The 18,282-nt window shown below is 50.4% G+C and overlaps 3 protein-coding genes across 10 annotated transcripts in view; 2 read left to right on the forward strand and 1 right to left on the reverse strand.

Annotated features, from left to right (window-relative positions):
- The window catches only part of Unc13b (unc-13 homolog B), a 192,465-nt gene extending 192,262 nt beyond the window's left edge, over positions 1–203 (reverse strand). The window contains exon 1 of the mRNA XM_063225774.1: positions 63–203. Within this exon, the coding sequence (XP_063081844.1) occupies positions 63–72 (10 nt within the window). The 5' untranslated portion in view covers positions 73–203. The remainder of the gene's footprint in view (positions 1–62) is intronic.
- Positions 65–11,565, forward strand: Atosb (atos homolog B). 7 transcript variants are annotated; one of them, XM_005004084.4, is made up of 9 exons: positions 65–196; positions 7,432–7,575; positions 7,810–8,780; positions 8,940–8,998; positions 9,179–9,284; positions 9,411–9,569; positions 9,798–9,866; positions 9,950–10,125; positions 10,260–11,565. In XM_005004084.4, exons 3-9 carry the CDS (start codon positions 7,887–7,889, stop codon positions 10,411–10,413), a joined length of 1,617 nt encoding a protein of 538 aa, XP_005004141.1. In that variant the 5' UTR covers positions 65–196; positions 7,432–7,575; positions 7,810–7,886; the 3' UTR covers positions 10,414–11,565. The 7 variants fall into 7 exon arrangements, with proteins under 7 accessions (XP_005004141.1, XP_063081994.1, XP_013008729.1 ...); XM_063225924.1 differs by lacking the exon at positions 65–196 and adding an exon at positions 376–466; XM_013153275.3 differs by lacking the exon at positions 65–196 and adding an exon at positions 529–629.
- A 1,067-nt stretch (positions 11,566–12,632) lies between these two features.
- On the forward strand, positions 12,633–15,921 carry Stoml2 (stomatin like 2). Of its 2 annotated transcripts, XM_003470849.5 has the most exons (10): positions 12,633–12,789; positions 13,026–13,163; positions 13,645–13,744; positions 13,881–13,939; positions 14,029–14,130; positions 14,280–14,414; positions 14,547–14,691; positions 14,811–14,890; positions 15,115–15,243; positions 15,643–15,921. In XM_003470849.5, the coding sequence occupies exons 1-10, from the start codon at positions 12,745–12,747 to the stop codon at positions 15,778–15,780; spliced, it is 1,071 nt and encodes a 356-aa protein (XP_003470897.1). In that variant the 5' UTR covers positions 12,633–12,744; the 3' UTR covers positions 15,781–15,921. The 2 variants fall into 2 exon arrangements, with proteins under 2 accessions (XP_003470897.1, XP_063082015.1); XM_063225945.1 differs by lacking the exon at positions 13,645–13,744.
- Positions 15,922–18,282: the final 2,361 nt, after the last annotated feature.

Below are 18,282 nucleotides of genomic sequence, written 5' to 3' on the forward strand. Positions count from 1 at the left end.
CCCGCCCGGATCGGGGTCAGTTTGGGTTTGCAGCCAGCCATCAAAGCCCCGCCCTTCGAGACCTGTCATCATAGAAGCCGCACGTGGCTGGGGTGGGACCTCAGGCGACCTGCAGCCACCACTTTGTCTCCTTCGTCATCCAGGCCGCCGCCACCAATCAGAGCCAGCAGACCTGGTCTGGAGCGCGAGCGCCGGGGTGAGGCGAGAGAGGGAGAGAGAGAGAGAAGGGGTGGGGGAGGAGAGAGAGGTGGGAGAGGGTTCGCGGTGGGGTCTGGCTGGGAGGAACATTGCCAGGCTGGACAGAGAGGGGCGGGCCCTGGTGCAGAGCCCAGAGACCAGAAGGGGCGTGGCTTAGGGAAAGCGGAGGATCCTGGGGAAATGCAAAGAATAACAGAAGGGCGGGACCTGGGCTTCGGAGGCGGAGCCTGAGCGATTAAAGAAAGGGGAGAGAGACCAGCTCGGGAAGGTGGGAGCTGGGGCGAGTCAGAGGGTGGTGGTTCAAGGCGTTACGGGGGCGGGGCTCGGGCCGAAGGGGCGAGGTTTGCAGGCCTAGGCTGCAGCTAGAGCTGCTCAGTAAGTGCCCCTATCCACTTACCTCCTCAAGTGCACCGCGACCCACGGAACTACAGGTGGGGGGCAGGTACGCAGAGAAGGGTGCGCTTGGGCAAACAGGAGGAAGTGGGAGCCCGTTAGGGAGAAGCAAATCACGAGGCTGCTAGGGGAGACAGAGTTGGGGAGCAGTTATGGGCTCGATCTGTGGGCTAAAATGTGCCTTCTCCAGGGCCCTTGTAGGGCATAGTCTGGAGCTCCTCGTGGAGGTGGGAAGCACAATGTTAGGGGCAGGTTTGTTGTCTAATGTGGAGAATTGGAGGTGATACGTGATGGAGAGGGGTTTGGAGATGCTTTGCAAGGAAGGAGATTTGTTTGATGCAGACGGGCTGGTGGTCTACACTGGGTCAGAGGACTGTGGGAGAGGATGGGACTGTGGCCACTGTGTGAGAGGAAGAGGTCGGAGACTGTGGTTTAGGAGGGAGAAAATCCCAGGACTTTGAGAAAGTAACAGTAGGGCATTGCAGGGGATCCTGGAATATATCTGTATCTGTGTTCTAAGAGTGAGGGCGGTGGAATAAGTGGGGTTGAAGGAGCTAGTCTAGAGTGCTTCCTGCTACTCCATTCTGAACTCCACCTTCAGGCCTGGGTCCTCAGAAGGAGCTAGCCTCTGCTATCCACCAGGATTTATTGTGACTGTCCCCTGAGTTTACGTGGTATCTCCAGACTGATAGGAAATTTTTTTTACCCTAAACGTATCCCTGAGGACCCTCCCCCACAACGTTCCTGTCAACCCCCCACCCTAGTTCCTGTTCCTCGCAGAATCCTGCCTTGGTCTCTATCCCCCTCCCCCACTTTGCCCTGCCCTTATGTTCTGGGTGTGTTCATTTCCCACTTCCTCACCCTGGGGCCTGGCCCGGTCCTTGCCCGTCTAGGATGTAAACTCTGCTGGGGACTTTGTACTCAACCACCAGCGACCCCAGTAACCAGAGGCAAGGCTCAGATCCCACCCCACCATTACCAACAAAGTCTCTGCCAACTGACTCCTGAGTGACTAAGAGCCACATTTTACCACTTGCCAGAAGTTGATTTTCCCCCATTCTTGTCCCTCTCCTGGGTGAGAAATCCCAGGTCCCTCAGAAATTCTGGGGTAAGGGAAGTCGTGAGGAATATTGAGGGTTTTTGATGCATGTTTTGTGAGGTGGGCCACTATTGTAAGCTGAACCTGGGAAGTGAGGTGAGGATCCAGCCTCTCTCAGGGTGGCAAAGAGCGTGGAGCCTCATACTCCTCGTTGGGAAGCTCACAGATAGAACTGAGACTAGAATCTAGTCCTTTTGAGGGCTCCTCTGGTTTCCTGAGGGGACTTGATGTAGTACCAGAGTTCTTTTTTCCCTCTCTGCTGTACGAACAGGGTGGGAAAGGGCTGCCTTCCACCCCATGACTAAAAGAGTATGACAATGCTGTTGAAAGGGGCCCCAAGCCAGCCTCCTCACACAACTACCCAGTAGCTAAGAGACTGGCTGGGGAGGGGGTGGTTGCTGAGGCCAGACAAAGCCATGGGGTAGGGTGGGGTAAAGGAGGGCAGGCTGCAGTCTTTTGAGGAGGAGCTGATTTCTATGGCAACACTGCTTCCCAGACGGTCTGACAGAATGGGAGGGCCTAGGGCACTGTTACTCCAGCTTCTTCAGGACTGGGGCATTTGGTGTCAGTGGGTGGGATGAAGCAAAAGGACTTCAGTTTGCTGTGCTGAAATTGAAGTATATACTGTTTTTGATTTGGTTCAGCCATTAGGGCATTCAGATGCTTGAACCTATCCTCTGAAATGCATCGAATGAACAACAGCCATTAGAATTATAAGGCCAGAGTTTCAGAGGCTTTGGTGATCACTGTTTAACACTCAATTTACAAATTTGGAACTTTATGGTCAAAGAGACTGTGATTCTCCAGGTCTCATAGAGAAGCATCAGGAATTAGAACCAGGGTCTGATTGCTTTTACAGGACCTTGTTTTTCTTCATCAGTTTACTGAGTTTTACTGAGTATCTGCTATGTGCCAGGCTCTGAGACACTGCCTCTGGCAATATGACTGGACAAAACCAAAGTAGTCATTCTCCTGAAACTTCAATTCTAATAAAGGAAGACATAAAATGTGAGTATGTTTGTGCTGGTCATGGTGGCACACACTGCAATCCCAGCACTGGGGAGGCTGAGGCCAAAAGATTGATGTGAACTGGAGGCCATCCTAAGTACATAGTTCAAGTCCAACCTGAACTACATAGTGAGACCCCGACTTAAAAAAAAACATAAAAAGTTGTGTCTGTTCTGAAAAGGGGGGAACTGACTAGAGATAATTGTCACAGAGTAAGAAAGCAAGGTAAGAGTTTAGGACAGTCCCACAAGGCCTCTTGATTGTACAATGCTGCTTTCTTATGATACACTGACACCTTGAACAACTTTGATCTTTCCTCCTGAACTATTGCACATTGATATTTATAGGTAACTAAATCCTGGACCTTTGGTGGTAACAGTAAAAACAAAGTTACTGGGGGATTATTACTTTCAGACAGTGTTTTTTGGTTTTGCTTTTTTTTTTTTTTTTCACTTTTGTTTTTTCTGAGATGGTTTTACTGTGTATCCTAGGCTGGCTTGAACTGGAAACCTACCTGCCTCAGACTCTCCAAGTACCAGTATTACAGGCTTTTGCCACCATGTCTAGCTTCCTACAGTGTTTTATGTCTACCTCTTCTTCTTATGCTTTTACTAAGGCAAACAGGCTCTTATGTTGTTTCTTGAATTTTGTTCAGGATATTGAAATTTTTCTTAATCCTTTAATTCTCTTAATTCCTGTAGGGGAATCAGCAGGGAAGTCAGCCCAACAGAACTGAATTTTTTTTCAGGGTTTCCCCCTCATCTGGGGTGAGGAGAAGAAAGCCTAGAAGAACTGTTGCTTGTTTCTCTGAAGTCTAGAGTACAAAGAGGAAGTAAGGAGAGAGGAGAGTTTTACTGTCCAATGACAGCCTGTTGGCCTTGGGATCACAACATGGAGAATCCAGAAATAAGAGCCTTGAGCATTAAATGGCTCCTGAGCTATATGAAAATGGACCTTGCTACTTTGGGCTCTGGTGTTTGCCTCCTCCTTCTGTAGATGCCCGGGAGAAGCCTGACCATCAGACTTGCTGACAAGTCTTCTCCACTGACTCAAGAGGAGGGTGAGAAGTTTCAAGGGAGTTGTGAGTCATGAGGATAAGTTCCATCACAAGAGTTGGGCTCATTCTCCCCACTCTATGCAGAAGCCCTCTTACCCACTTCCTAGGGCAGTTGCCTCCTTGAACAGGGGCCTATGAGTTAAAAGTGCTGGCAAAAGGGATGGGGCAGGCTGATCTCAGAATCGAATAAGAGACACAGGGAACAGAGGCCTGGGCGCCCGAGAGGGCCCCCCTGTAACAGAGGCAAAAGGGTTACCAGTTAGCTAAAAGAAAAAGAAAACACCATTTCTTGGCACAGAGAAGCATAGGGTACAAAAAGGTCTTTTTCTTTTGGCCTCACATGAAGGAAGCTCCTTTGACTCCAACAGTCCTCAGACTCTGTGACTTGGAATATGCAAAGAGATGAATAGGAATGGGGACATTTGGGATAGATAAGGTCAGGCATGAAAAGGGCAGACTGACTTTGGGGGGGGGGGTTTGAACTGTCTATGAAAGCCCTGAGGCTTCCTATTAATCAGCCTCAGAACAAGGAGTGTGGGGGAGGGCTGAGAAGTGTGAGGCCTACACCTTCGAACGGGTTAAATGGCCGGGCACAAGAGTTGCTTTGGATTGAGGCAGACGAGGGGTTAAAGAGGTGGGCGGGGCGGCCTTGGTAGGCCTGCCCCCTTGTGGACCAATAGGCGTGGGCTTCTTGGAGAGGGTGTGGCTCACACTTGAGGTCGTAGGGAGGTTGGCCTCCTCTGGGCCAATGAACATGGTTTCAGGTCGAGAGGCGTCGTCTAAGGGGGGCGTGGCGGCCGCGGCTGCCGCGGTGGGGGTGGGGGGGGGCGCTGGGCGGGGCGGGCGGCCCCATCAGCTGGTAGGAAATGGCCTGTGAGTCAGAGGGGCAGCGGAGTCGGCAGCGCGCAGCCGGGGTGGCCCCGGGGAGGGACTGTCTTGGGGAGGGGCGCAGCAGCGGCTAGGGGGCTTCGGGCGCCAGGACCCGCTAGTATTGCACACGAAGCTGAAGAAGAGTCTAGCAGAAAAGGGCTCAGTCTGAGCCACCCTTTGTCTGGGTTGGGGGCCCGTGGCAGGGAAGATCGGGGCTCTGAGGGGAGGGACCAGAACGGGACGGAAGAGTCCGGAGCTGCGGCCACCACAGCAGAGCCGATTTGGTAGTAGGGTGAGTGTGCTAGGGGGAAAGAGCAAATCTCCGAAGCCACTGTAGGATATGGGGCCTGTCCCAGGCTGTGGGGAGAAAAAGAGTGAGAAAGGACCTGGGAGGCTTAGCAAGGGTTGGGGAATCGTCCAGAACAAGGAGTCCAGGAGCCAAGGTGAGTCTTCCCGACTTACTTTGGAGGGGTTGCTGAGGTCTGCTCCCTCTCCACTGAGGGTGGAGGCTCTAGGCTAGGGGGCACGGTGTGGTGAGAGAGCAGAGGTTGACCTTCTTACTCATAGTAGTGGCCTGTGGGATCAGCCACGCTAGTTTATGGGAACAAAATGTAGAGCTGCTAGCAGCAATTCCCTCTGCACAGGATGAGGGTGGGTAGCACATGGACAGGGATTTTTCCTGTCACCTCCCCCCAGGTCTGGGAAGAAATGGGTATCTTTAATATTGAAAGAAGGAAGAGAATAATAAGCCTAAAAGCTTTACCTGTACCAACACCCACTTCTCCCACCTTCCTGGCCTAGCAGGTGTCTGAGGGTACAGACCCCATGGTATTCTGGGACTTGTTGTTTTTGCTGGCCTTGCTCCTTGGCATGTTGGGAGCTGTAGTTCTTGCCAGCCACAGCCTGGCACAGCTGTTTTGTGCTTGCTGCTGCCTGTCCCCTGCACAGAGGGTGAGGTTTAGCCTACTCTGCCCTGCCCCCCTTCAGTCCTGCCCCATGAGTCAGCTTGAAGCCATGATCTAGAGTCAGACTGGCTTGGTGGTGGCAGGAGAGCAAGTCTGAGAGGATCTAGGTGATAGGGTGGGAACCCAGAAGCCTCTAGGGTAATGAGCAGATGCCAGGCATGCTGGGGTCAAGTGGTGCATCATGTCATCACTTGGCTTCCTCAGGGCAGGGGTTCAGAAGGGAAACTGGAATAACCTGGAAGTCAGGGTATTAAGGAAAAGGCTCTTCCTGAACCTGTATGGCTTGGGTGAAGGACAAGAGGGGCAGAGATGAATGCAGGTTGTATGCTCAGACAACACTGCTATTAATGTTTTGCCCTTTCCAGTTATCCCACTGACCACATCCCTCCCAATTTTGGGAGGGATCTTGGTGAAATGGGAATGTGTGGGATACAATGGGGAGAATAATTGGTACAGCAAAGCTTTTCAGTTCCTGAGTGCAAATGTGTCCTTTCTCCCTGCCTCCCACCCCCATTTCTGCTGCCAATTTTCCTTGTAAAATTGCTGTTTCTTTATCCTGGGAACGTTTCTCTGCACTCTCCGTACTGCTGCTCTGATTTCCAGGTATTCTATTTTTTTTTGAGCCCTGCTATTTGCTTTCCTCTGTGCTTGGAATTCTGCAGAAGAGGAGGGCACTGACCTTTCCTCAGGAATTCTGTGATCTGGGAGGTACTCAAAGAGTGAACACAGTTGCCACTGGATTATAGGAAGTAGTGACATGGCCATAGATGAGGTCTCAGAGAAGAGAAAAATGTTCTGATCTAGAATAGAAAGCAAACTGGTTTGTTTGGAGGGCCATGCTGGGAATGAACCCAGGGCCTTGAGCATGCTAGGCAAGTGATCTACCACAGAACTACATTGAGAGTAGACTTTCTGGAGGAGATGGCATTTGGCCTAGCAAAAGAGGATCAATAGGGCTTGAATAGATATGCAAAGGGAACTCTCAAAGGGAAAGGGCATTGTAATGGTAGGCAGCATAAGCTACTGCCCGAAAGAGGCGGCTGACACTGGGGGCTGTTGGCCTTCAGCTTGACAGTTCTCTCATCCCGGTAGGGGCTCTTGACAGTAGACTAGTCTGTATGGACCACCTTGTACCCTGGCAGAAACAAAGTGGTTTGGGATTTGGGGTTTTGGGGTGTGGGAGTCCTGGGGGAAGGGCATAAAGAGATAACCCCAGTTGTTTCCAGTTGATTGCCTGTGGAGGTCTTATCTCTGACTTGCAGAGCCTAGGAGGAGGAGTAGGTTCCATGTCTGCTTACAGTACCCTCTCCTCTCCCAGCCATTTGGTTTTGATTGGATTTGTTGCCTCTAATTAAAAAGACAGATTGCTGGAGGGAAATTGGGAATTCAAGGCTGAAGGGCTGGCTTTGAGCTGACTTGAGGTTTGTGTCTAAGTGTGTGATGGAGTGTGATTGTCTGTAAGACCTGTGCCTATAGCACTCCAGAGTGGCACTTGTCATATGGGAAGGAGTTGTGCCACTTGGTGACCTTGATAGGAAAGCTGAATTGTTTCCCTGCCTACCTCCTAGCTGGCACAGTATCACAGATCTTGGCATCTCCCTTCCTATTCAGGGTTGGATTCCACAAGATGGTGGCCCTGACAAGTGGTTCATCTTGCCTCAGTTTACATCTCAACCTTACATTGGGCAAAGAGCTGCTTTTGCTTCTCAGATGGCCTGAACCTGGATCCTTCTGTTCCTGAAGAGCTCAGCATATGGGAGGAGGATGTCCTGGAATATACTCTTTTAGCTCACAATTGCAGATCTTGGCTTATGTCTGTTTTTCTTTTTCTCCTCCCTCAGGGTCCAGCTGAGCCCAGGAGCTGCACGGAATGGTGGCAGTCACCTTGCCAGTGCAGCGGGCATGGACCAGACAGCAAGCTAAGGGAGCAAAGCATCAGTCAGGAAGAGGGGACATACAGCTAGGCTTGAGATCCCTTTATCGTGGTAAGTGCTTGAAAGAGGGATGGGGAGTGGGTCCAGTAAGAAACCTGAGCTAAATGCATCACCTGCTCGAAGTTCCGAGAGGAGCCTCAATATTTGGTTAATCCATCTGGGGATTTAGATACCTTCACCCCTAGAATCCCTCAAGGTCAGGTTCAAGAAGCGTCTGAAATTCATCAGGAAGGAAGAAAAGTCATGGATTTACCTGACCACCTTTTCCTCTTTTCTCTTGCACAGATGTCCCCAGGCCCCCCAGCCCAGGCCCAGCATAAAGGCCGTGTTGGGGGGCCCCCCCTGACCCAAGGTGGGGCTTCATGCGCCACGTGCAGGCGGAGCCGTCTCCATCCTCAGAGCCAGAGGCTGGCCCTTCACAGCCTCCAGTCAGACAGGGGGCCCTCCAGGGTGGCCTGCTCATGGGCTACAGCCCGGCAGGGGGGGCAGCATCCCCTGGGGTCTACCAGGTATCCATCTTTTCTCCTCCAGCTGGTGCCTCTGAGTCTCACAGGGCTCTGAAGCGGCCAGCCCCACCCACTGAGGGTTCCCGGGAGGCCAAGAGAGGCCCTGGTCTTGGGGTCAGAGAGGGACTACCCCCTGAAGAACCATCTGCTGTGGGGCTGTTGGGCCCAGAGGGACTGGGGCTGGGACTAGGTGTGGCTAGCCAGCATTTCTCCCACCATGGCCTCTGCGTTGTGGAACAGGGAAGTAGTGCCACCTTACCTTGGACTTCAGGGCCTCGAAGTCCCCCCTGGTCCTCATCAAATGCTTCCTGCAATACTTTGCACACCAGAGACTGGGCTTCCCCAGATCCAGGGGGACAGGGGTTACTGGGGGAATCTCCAGGGTCAGCCCCTTCAGGCCAGCTGCACACACTTGACACTGATTTGCACAGTCTTGCACAAATAGGGGGTAAGAGCCCAGTGGCTAGGGTGGGCAATGGGGGCAGTCCCTGGCCCAGGGAGTCCCCTGGCACTGCCAATGGGCACAGTCCCGAGCACACACCCCCTGGCCCCGGACCTCCAGGCCCCTGCCCCACCAAGCGAAGGCTGCTTCCTGCTGGAGAAGCCCTAGATGTCAGCTCTGAGGATGAGGGTCCAGCCCCTCGGAAGCGCCGGGAAACCCTGGGCCACCCTCCTGCTGCCAACAGTTCTGATGCCAAAGCCACACCCTTCTGGAACCACCTGCTGCCTGGGCCCAAGGAGCCTGTTTTGGTAAGTCAATAGAAGCACTTATTTACTCCTAAGTGGATATTTATGGGGCTGATGGTAGAGGCCTGTGGGAATGTTCCTTTGAGTACTTGTTATGAGCTCCTGCCCCAGGATACACCTGGCCTTCCCCCAGTCTCTTTTCTCAACCTTTTCTCTCCATAGGACCCAAAAGACTGCAGCCCCATGGCACGGAGGCTGAAAGGTGCCCGTCGCCTGAAGCTGTAAGTAACCAGCTTCTTCCTCTGCCTGTCCTTGGGAGAAGGGTAGAAGTCTGCGTTTCTCTTCCCAGTAGAAAAGCAGGGCAGTACACCAAGATAGTGGCAAAGGAAGGAGCCCAAGGATCTGAGTAGAAATCCTAAAGTACCTCAAGGCAACCTACTGTGTGTCTCCTCCCTAACCAGGAGCTCCCTTCGAAGCTTCCGGAAGGGCCCAGGCCTGCTGAGCCCCCCCAGTGCCTCCCCTGTTCCCATGCCTGCCGTCAGCCGTACCCTGCTGGGCAACTTTGAGGTAGTTACCCTTTGGGCTTTGTGATTGAGGGGTCTTGGGAGGAGTGGAATTGTGGAATGTGGCTCGAGTAAATAAGGAAAAGAGCTGGCATCTCTCTCATATGTGTTTTTCCAACCCTAACACCAGGAGTCATTGCTTCGAGGATGCTTTGCACCATCTGGCCAGATTGAGGGCTTCACAGCAGAGATTGGAGCTAGTGGGTCCTACTGCCCCCAGCATGTCACGTTGCCTGTCACTGTCACCTTCTTTGATGTTTCTGAGCAAAATGCCCCGGCCCCCTTCCTGGTATGACCTGACTCCCAACCCACAGTCATTTCATTAGGAAGAGGAGGGGTTGGAGGCAAGAGGTATTCCTTAGATGTTCCTCACCCAGGAGTGCTTCAGGGTCAATGGGGCAAAATCCCTTGTGGGGCAAGGGTAAGTCTAGGATGAGAGATTGTGGAGAGATCCCAGTATTCAGGGCTCAGGGCTCTCTAGTGCCCACACTGACTGCTGGCTCTATGGTCTTCCCAGGGTGTCGTGGACCTGAACTCCCTGGGGAGGAAGGGTTACAGCGTGCCCAAGGTGGGCACCATCCAAGTGGTGAGTTTGCCTTAAGAAAATGGATGCGGGGAGAGAAGAAAATAGGCCCTGAACTCTACCAACCTTGACTGTCCTGCCCCCAGACCTTATTTAACCCCAACCAGACTGTGGTGAAGATGTTCCTCGTGACCTTTGACTTCTCGGACATGCCTGCCGCCCACATGACCTTCTTGCGCCATCGCCTCTTTTTGGTGCCTGTGGGTGAGGAGGGAAATGCTAGCCCCACCCACCGCCTCCTCTGCTACTTGCTGCACCTCAGGTGAGGACAGGGCTCAGGAATAACTGGGAAGGCCCAGATAACCTTTCCCAAATCCAAGTTCCTTTCCCTAGGTAGCTTCCCTCTTCGTTTCTCTAGTTCTAGATTTGGGCTTTGATCACACTGTCTTCTCTCAGGTTCCGGAGTTCCCGCTCAGGCCGCTTAAGCCTGCATGGAGATATCCGCCTGCTTTTTTCCCGCCGGAGCCTGGAGCTGGACACAGGTCTCCCCTATGAACTGCAGGCTGTGACGGAGGCCCCCCACAATCCACGTTACTCACCTTTGCCCTGATTGCCAGTGCTCCAAACCTAGGTGGGCCAACAGCTTTCCCATCTTGCTCCATCCTGGACAGAGTAAATATACGGAGAGATGGCAAGAGCCTCTTTAGGCTTGTTAAAATCCTTGGCACACTCATGCCCAAACTGATGATTTGGGTGTGCAAAGCTTCTGATCTTTTCACACCCTGCCCTACTCTGGGTACTCCTTGTGCCTGTCCTCTCCCTTGGGTTTTCCAGGCCGGCTTAGGTAGTAGGGAAGAACCAGACCTACCCTGAGATTGTCCCAAGTTCCCAGGCAAGTCATGCCAGCATTGCCTCCCTGTCCTGGGCCAGGGACCACTTATTATTTTATTTATTTTTAATTTATAATTTATTCAAATTAGATTGCCTTGGTAACCTCCCAAACCTGATAATTGGCATCACCCCTCCTCCTTTCCCACTCTCAGATATTGCTCCAGCCTCAGGAGTTGAAGAGGCTGATGTTTGTTGGGGTAGGGGGAGAACTGCTATCACTTAGCTAAGAGCAGTAGGTTACTCCAGAGGGACTGAGTCACTAGCCAAAGGCTCAGATTCCCTGTCCTTCCCTATTCCCTCCACTCTCCCTCCCTCTAACTCATCTTTGAAAGCCAACTGTGTGTGTGTGTATGTGTGCACACATCTGTGTGCGTGTGCAAATGTGTGCAAATATGTGTGTGTAAGCATGAGCACAAGCTCATGTTTGTGTGAGGAAGTGTGCATGTATGGACACACACAGGGCTTAGCCACCCTTTTTCTAGGGCTCCAGACTCAGTTGTCCCCCTTTCTCTTGCCTATGTTTCTTTGCTTTGGGGTCCTGACTGAGGAAGGTGTCCAGGGGCAGAGTCAGGGCCAAGGACTGGGGTGCCTCCTTTCACCTGGCCAGACTCCGACCCGCCTACCTCAGCTGGGGCGAGGGGCACGCCTCAAACTCAGTTTGTTGTTCCCATCTATCCCATTCCCCACTTCAGACTCTACCAAGCCTCAGCCCTTGACTCCTGGGGCTCGGCGGAGGGGAACAAACATTTGCTGAAACTTGAAAAAAAAAAAAAAAAAAGCAGGAAAAAATTGTACCTGGTACTTTTTTTTTTTTTTTTTTTTTTTTTTTAGAAAAACTAAAAAAGAATAAATTCTTGTTTGAAAACTTGAACTAAGCTCCACTCTTTCTTTTGGAGAGAGGATGTGAAGAGGTAATAGGGACTGGGACTCTGCCCTTTCTTCTAAGGGGCAGGCGTTAAACCTGAGCTGATGAAGTGTTCAGGTAGGTCCTAAAGATTCTTGGGCCACAGTCCTGTTCATTTACCATAACGAGAGTGCTAGATATGTAGGGTAAAGTTCAGTCATAGAGATCAGTGCGTCCAGATTTGGTTTGTTCTGTGGTACTGGGGGGATTGAACCTAAGGCCTCACTGAGCTCTGTCTTCAGCCCTTTTGGGTTTTGAGTTTTAGACAGTATTGCTAAGTTACTCAGACAAGGCTCAAACTTCTGATCCTCTTGTGTCAGGCTCTGAGCGTTGTGATCACAGGTGTACGCCACCACACCTGACTAGATGTGTTTTTATACTGGTTCTGTTCATGACTTTAGGGCACTTTCAGTGCCTCTATATGTAAAGTGAGGATGACTTTATAGGCTCCTCAAAAGATGTACCAGAGCAGCAAGGGTGTTTGCAAGGTGACATGCTTCAGACATTGTTGAGGCTGTTTGCTGGACTTAGTGTACAAATGGACCAGGCCTGATACGACAACAATTGGGAAGAAGTGTAAAGAGTTGTGTCTTGGAAAAAGGGTGGGAGGGAGGATCTTAGCCCAATCATCCTGCAAAGTTAGGCTCAGTTACCGTGACAACGGAAATGGGGGTCAGTTCCCAGTGGGAGGGCTACGCACTGGAGAAGAATGTCACTATGGCAACCATGCCACCAAATCAGCGCCAATCCACTAATCGCTACGGTGACAAGTGCTGACAGGTGCGGCAATTATACGCCTTTGAGTCTTTAGGGTGTAGAAAGACTGTAGGAGATGTTCCTGCGTCAACTACAAGCGAAAAATAGCCTTAATTTCCTCTACAATACCCAGAATCTTGAGCTCAAATATCGCGAACCAGAACAAGCTGCAGCTTCTGGCAATGGCTGGAAGGTCTGAGTTTCCCTGGGAATAACTTGATGCACACTCTGCTAATTAACGCTGATTGGAGGAACAGTCAACGAGCAGAGGGCCGAGGAAATACTTCCGGGTCACAGGACCGGCAAGAGAAAAGGCTCGGGTCTGAGCTTCTAGAGCGGCTTCTCCGCTCCGCGTCTCTTTGGTTCCGGAGGTCGCTGAGGCTGTGGGAAATGCTGGCGCGCGCGGCGCGGGGCACGGGAGCCCTTGTGCTGAGGGTAAGAGTGAGGCAGCCTTCTGCAGGGGGTCGGGGGAGAGGTCACCTGTGTGTGACCTCAACTGGGAAGGAGAGGGATTCCCACTCTGGGGAGGAGTGGGGTCAGAGGTCACGGCCCCCACGTGAGTCCTACTCCCGGGACCCTTGATGGTCGCTGTTTTAGGGGAGACGCTAAGGAAAAGAGCCGCAGGTTGCTGGACCGGCTGAAGTCTCAGCCGAGGCTTGTCTTCCTTCCAGGGCTTTGTGCAGGCTTCTGGCCGCGCTCCGCGCCGCGCCTCCTCCGGATTGCCCCGAAACACCGTGGTACTGTTTGTGCCGCAGCAGGAGGCCTGGGTGGTGGAGCGAATGGGCCGGTTCCACCGCATCCTGGAGCCCGTAAGAACCTCTCTTGCCCATCTCTGGTCAGTCAGATGACCTGATCCGTTACGCGCGGGACCGAGACCTCCTTGGGCCCTGCCTCCACCGTAGACTGCGAGCTCCCAGGATTAGTCCTGGCAGGGCCCAAGCTGCTGACCATTATGCCTGTGTTACTGCCTTTCCCTGTTGACCCCATTCTGGCATCCTGGGGCCCCGTTCTTGGTACTACCCACTAATCCACCCCACCAGTCAGCGTAAAGACAGCAGCTCTTCTGCTGCCATTCTCTTCACTGTCTCCTCCACACAGAGGCTTAATTTTGCAGTCCTGTGCTTTTAGGTTTCCTTGCAAGCGGCACTCTAGCTTTCTAAGGACATCTCTTGGCAGGGGTTATGCTTTTCTGGGCATGTTCCATATGTTGACTCTACCTACTTCAGGCCTAGATTAGAGCCCAACCCTGTCATCCCCATCCTTCTGAGGACCCATGACTCCTCTTCTCAGGGCTTGAACATCCTCATCCCTGTGTTAGACCGGATCCGATATGTGCAGAGTCTCAAGGAAATTGTCATCAACGTGCCTGAACAGTCGGCTGTGACTCTTGGTGAGGGGTACTGGGTGACATGGGTGCACTCAGACCATTAGGTTGTGGTTATTGTATATCCATAGCTTAGGGGAAAGAGCTGGTTGAGTCTTGGAATTCTTGACTTTCCTCTTGTCTCCTGTCTCTGTTTTTGTAGATAATGTAACTCTGCAAATCGATGGAGTCCTTTATCTACGCATCATGGACCCTTACAAGGTATCTGCTCCTTGTTATATCAAGTTTCTGAGTTGCCCTCCTCACTGAGATGCTGTATCCAAGCTTCTTACTACCCATGCCCCTTTCAGGCAAGCTATGGTGTAGAGGACCCCGAGTATGCTGTCACTCAGCTAGCTCAGACAACCATGAGATCAGAGCTTGGCAAACTCTCCCTGGACAAAGTCTTCCGGGTAAGCAGGTCTGGGCCAGAGTTAAGAGTTTGAACGAACATATCTTGGCGCTGCCATTTTTTTCTAGGGATAAAGTTGGCCCCAGAGACTTTACAACTTAGCCCCAACAGGTGGGGTGATACTGTGGAGCTTATATCTCTCCTCTCTAGGAGCGGGAGTCCCTAAATGCCAGCATTGTAGATGCCATCAACCAGGCTGCTGACTATTGGGGCATCCGATGCCTCCGTTATGAGATCAAGGATATCCATGTACCGCCCCGGGTGAAAGAGTCCATGCAAATGCAGGTGGGAAAGAGGTCCTCAGGATACTCCAGCCCCGGGGGGACCTGAAATCCCTTCCCTCTTGTAATGAGTATTGTAGTTCTATGTGAAAATCCCCTGGCTTCCTATTAGTGGGGGTTTCCTGGGGGCTTCCAGGTGGAGGCAGAGCGGAGGAAACGTGCCACAGTTCTAGAGTCTGAAGGAACTCGAGAGTCAGCGATCAATGTGGCAGAGGGAAAGAAACAGGCCCAGATCCTGGCTTCTGAAGCAGAAAAGGCTGAACAAATAAATCAGGCCGCAGGTGAGCAGAGGCTACAGTCTTAAAGGGCATCAGGTCATGGGTCTTTGAAGGTTGATGCAGGAACAGGAGCTTTGAGGTACTCTGCCCTAATGAGCTGAACTCTGCTGCTTTTCTTCCAGGAGAGGCCAGTGCAGTTCTGGCCAAGGCGAAGGCCAAGGCTGAAGCTATTCGCATCATGGCTGCAGCTCTGACACAACATGTGAGAGGCCACTGGGTGGGAGTAGGACACAGGATTTGACAATTGAAGGGGTTTTTCTCATCCAGCCTTGGGGGATGTTCCCCATGTTGTGGACTCCTTTGAGGCAGATTACATGTATTTGCATTATTACCTGCGTACTTGCTTTTTAGGAATCTGAATTCCTTTTCCCACCCCACTTCTTTTCCAAATCTTTGATCTCTGGTTTTATCTCTTTGTGGCCACAGAATGGAGATGCAGCAGCTTCACTGACTGTGGCTGAGCAGTACGTCAGCGCATTCTCCAAACTGGCCAAGGACTCCAACACTGTCTTATTGCCTTCCAATCCTGGTGATGTTACGTCTATGGTGGCTCAGGTTAGAGCTCTCTGAGGACCCAGCACAGAGCATCAGTGCAAGGGGCTGAGACCGTACCACAACCATGCCATAGAAGTCTTCAGATGCTTTGGTCTCCATCTCCCTTTATTCCTGATAAAGAAGGAGTCTCTGCGAAGACTCCATACCACTTCTATACCTTGGCTGATATGGAATCTCTTGTGCTACCTTCATTCTGTAGATACCTGTGTCAGTGTTCTGAGGGTCACCAATGCTCTGATGGTTTGTAAGATTTGTAGAGTACTTTTAAGACTGAAGCTTAAGGGAGAAAGAAACACCAAGCTGTCTAGCCCCGGCCTCAGTAGTCCTTTTAGCCATTGGTAGGTTGGGTTGTGCCTTCTACCAGTGTTCTCATGGGTCTCTCTCTATCCTTCTCTTCAGGCCATGGGTGTGTACGGGGCCCTCACCAAAGCCCAGATGCCACGAGCACAGAACTCGGTCTCCAGTGGGAGCAGCAGAGATGTCAAGGGCACAAATGCAAATCTTGATGAGGAAATTGATCGAGTCAAGCTGAGTTAGGGAGCTGGGCTTGGCCAGGGAATCTGGGGTCAGGGAAGCAGCGCACCCAGATTCTGGCTCTCGCCTACTAAGATTTTGGTTATTATTTTTTTATTTGAACTTATTAATCATGTAATAAACTCACCAGTGGCAAACCAGAAACTGTGCTCTTTGACTGGGAAATGAAGTTGGGGAAGTCAGTGGTAGTCCTTTTGGGTCTTGGGAGCTGATGCCTGCGTGAGCAAGAATGAACTTCATGTAAAGTAAAATCATCTTTCTGTCTAGAGAAATTGGAATAGTATGGAAGGGTGAAACTATACCTTTACTCAACTGCCAGCTGGCGAGTTTAGTCCTCTCCTGCCAAGGGTAGGACTGCCTGTGGGAGGCAAGTGTTTGGGGGGTTTTATGTAGGAAAGGGAACTGCCTTGGCAAGGTAATATTTCTGAGTACATAAAGAATCTTCAAAGGCTGAGGGCCCTTCTCACTCAGAAACATTTATTAATGTTGAGCATGGTGTTGCATGGTTGTAATCCCAGCACTTGTAGGCTGAGGCAGGAAGATTGCAGTGAGTTCAAGGCCAGTCTGCACTACATAGTGAGCTACTATCTCAAAAACAATGATAACTGCTACAGGCTAAGCTCAGTACTAGGCACTGCAGTTACAAAAACAACTGAGACCCAGTGGTCACTGTTTTTACAAAATACAAGGTCAGGCAGGGAAGATAAGCAGTAATAAAAAGTCAAAGTACTCAGCTGGAGGGCTGTAATAGTAAGTAGAGGGATCCAGGATGACTTGCTGATATTAGGATGAGCTTAGATATGAAGGAGAAGAGGGAAGGACCCACTTGGGTTCTGGGAATTAAGCTGACAGAGGAGATTCCAAATGCAAAGGCCCTGAGAGAGCATCCCTACCTGATAACTGCAAGAAAAAAAAAGCATGGTGGTAAACACCTGTAATCCCAGCACTTGGGAGACTGAGGCAGAAGGATTGCTAAGAGTTCAAGGCCAACCTGAGCTACATAGTTTAAAAAAAAAAAGGAGCTGCTGTGAACAGAATAGAGTTAAGCTAAAAAGTGACAGCTAGATAAACTAGGAAAAGGGGCCTAGAGGGTAGACCAGCAGCTGTGAGCTTTTCCTTAGATAACTAAAGGAGAGGTTTTCCTTATTTTTTAATAGTAACTATTGAGATATAATTTGTATGCTATAAGATGTACCCATTTAAAATATAAACTTTATGGGATCAGGGATTTAGCTCAGCAGTATAAGTACCTGCCTGGTAAGTGCAAGGTCATGAGTTTGATCTCTGGTACCAAAATAAATAAATAAAATGTAAACTTTAAACTCAGTAGGTTTTTTGTGGTTTTGTTTGTTTGTTTTTGTTTTTTGAGACAAGGTCTCATTATGCAGTTCAGGCTGGCCTTGCACACACTTTGTAGCCCTGGCATTGAATTTGTAGCAATCCACCTGCCTCAGCCTCCCAAGAGCTGGGATTAGAGGTGTGTGCCTCATGCCTGGCTTTTTTTTGTTTTGTTTTGGTACCAAGAATCAAAATCACAATCTCATGCTTGCCAGGCAGCTGCTGAGCTATATCACTGGCCCCAATAGTTTTTAGTATATTCACACATATGTGCAGCACTATACTTGTAGAATGTTCTTCCTCTCCCCAATAATCATTGTAGAGGTACACCATGCTTTGTTTATTCATTCATTGATTACAGACATTTGAGTCTCTGCCTCTTGATTATACATAATTGTACTATTAACATTCATGTATGAGTTTGTGTTTAGATACATGTTTTTGTTTCTCTTACATACCTAGTAGTGAAATAGTGAAATTGTTAGGTCACATGATAACTTTAACTTTTCTGTGGTACCAGGGAGTGAACCCAGGGAACGCCTAGCTATTGTTCCAGCCTCTTTTATTTGGAGATAGGCCGTCACTGAGTTGTCCAGGCTAGCCTCAAACTTGCGGCTATCCTTCCTCACTCTCCCAGGCAACATCGATTACAAGAGTGACCATCATGTCTTGGCTCTGTGATCTTCTGAGTAACTAGTGTTCTGTTTTCCCAAGCTGTTGTGCCGTTTAACAGCTCCATTCCTGATGTGTGAAGGTTCAGTTTCAACATGCTTGCTAGTACTTGTTGTTAGTGAGTTTTGTATTGTTTTGTTTTGGCTTAGGATCCTACCCAGGGCATTGCATATGCTAATCAAGGTATCTTTCACTGAGTTACATCTCCAGCCTTCCTTTTTCTAACAGCCACTTTAACTGAGTTTGAAGGGAGATCTCTAGTATTTTTCTTGATTGCAAATGATGTTGAGCATGTTTCTACATGATTACTATCTTAGAAGAATATCCAGTGAGATCTTTTGCTCTTTTAAAAACTGGATTATGGGGCTGGGGATTTAGCTCAGCAGCATAAGCACCTGCCTTGCAAGCAGGCAGTCGTGAAGGAAAAAGACAAAAAAAAAACTGGATTACTTGCTTTTGAAAATTTTATTTAAAGACTCAGTATAGGGGCTGGGG

The sequence above is a fragment of the Cavia porcellus genome, unplaced genomic scaffold (assembly GCF_034190915.1).
Source record: "Cavia porcellus strain 051 isolate PalLab524CR breed Dunkin Hartley unplaced genomic scaffold, mCavPor4.1 scaffold_1, whole genome shotgun sequence".
Taxonomy (NCBI): Eukaryota; Metazoa; Chordata; class Mammalia; order Rodentia; family Caviidae; genus Cavia; species Cavia porcellus.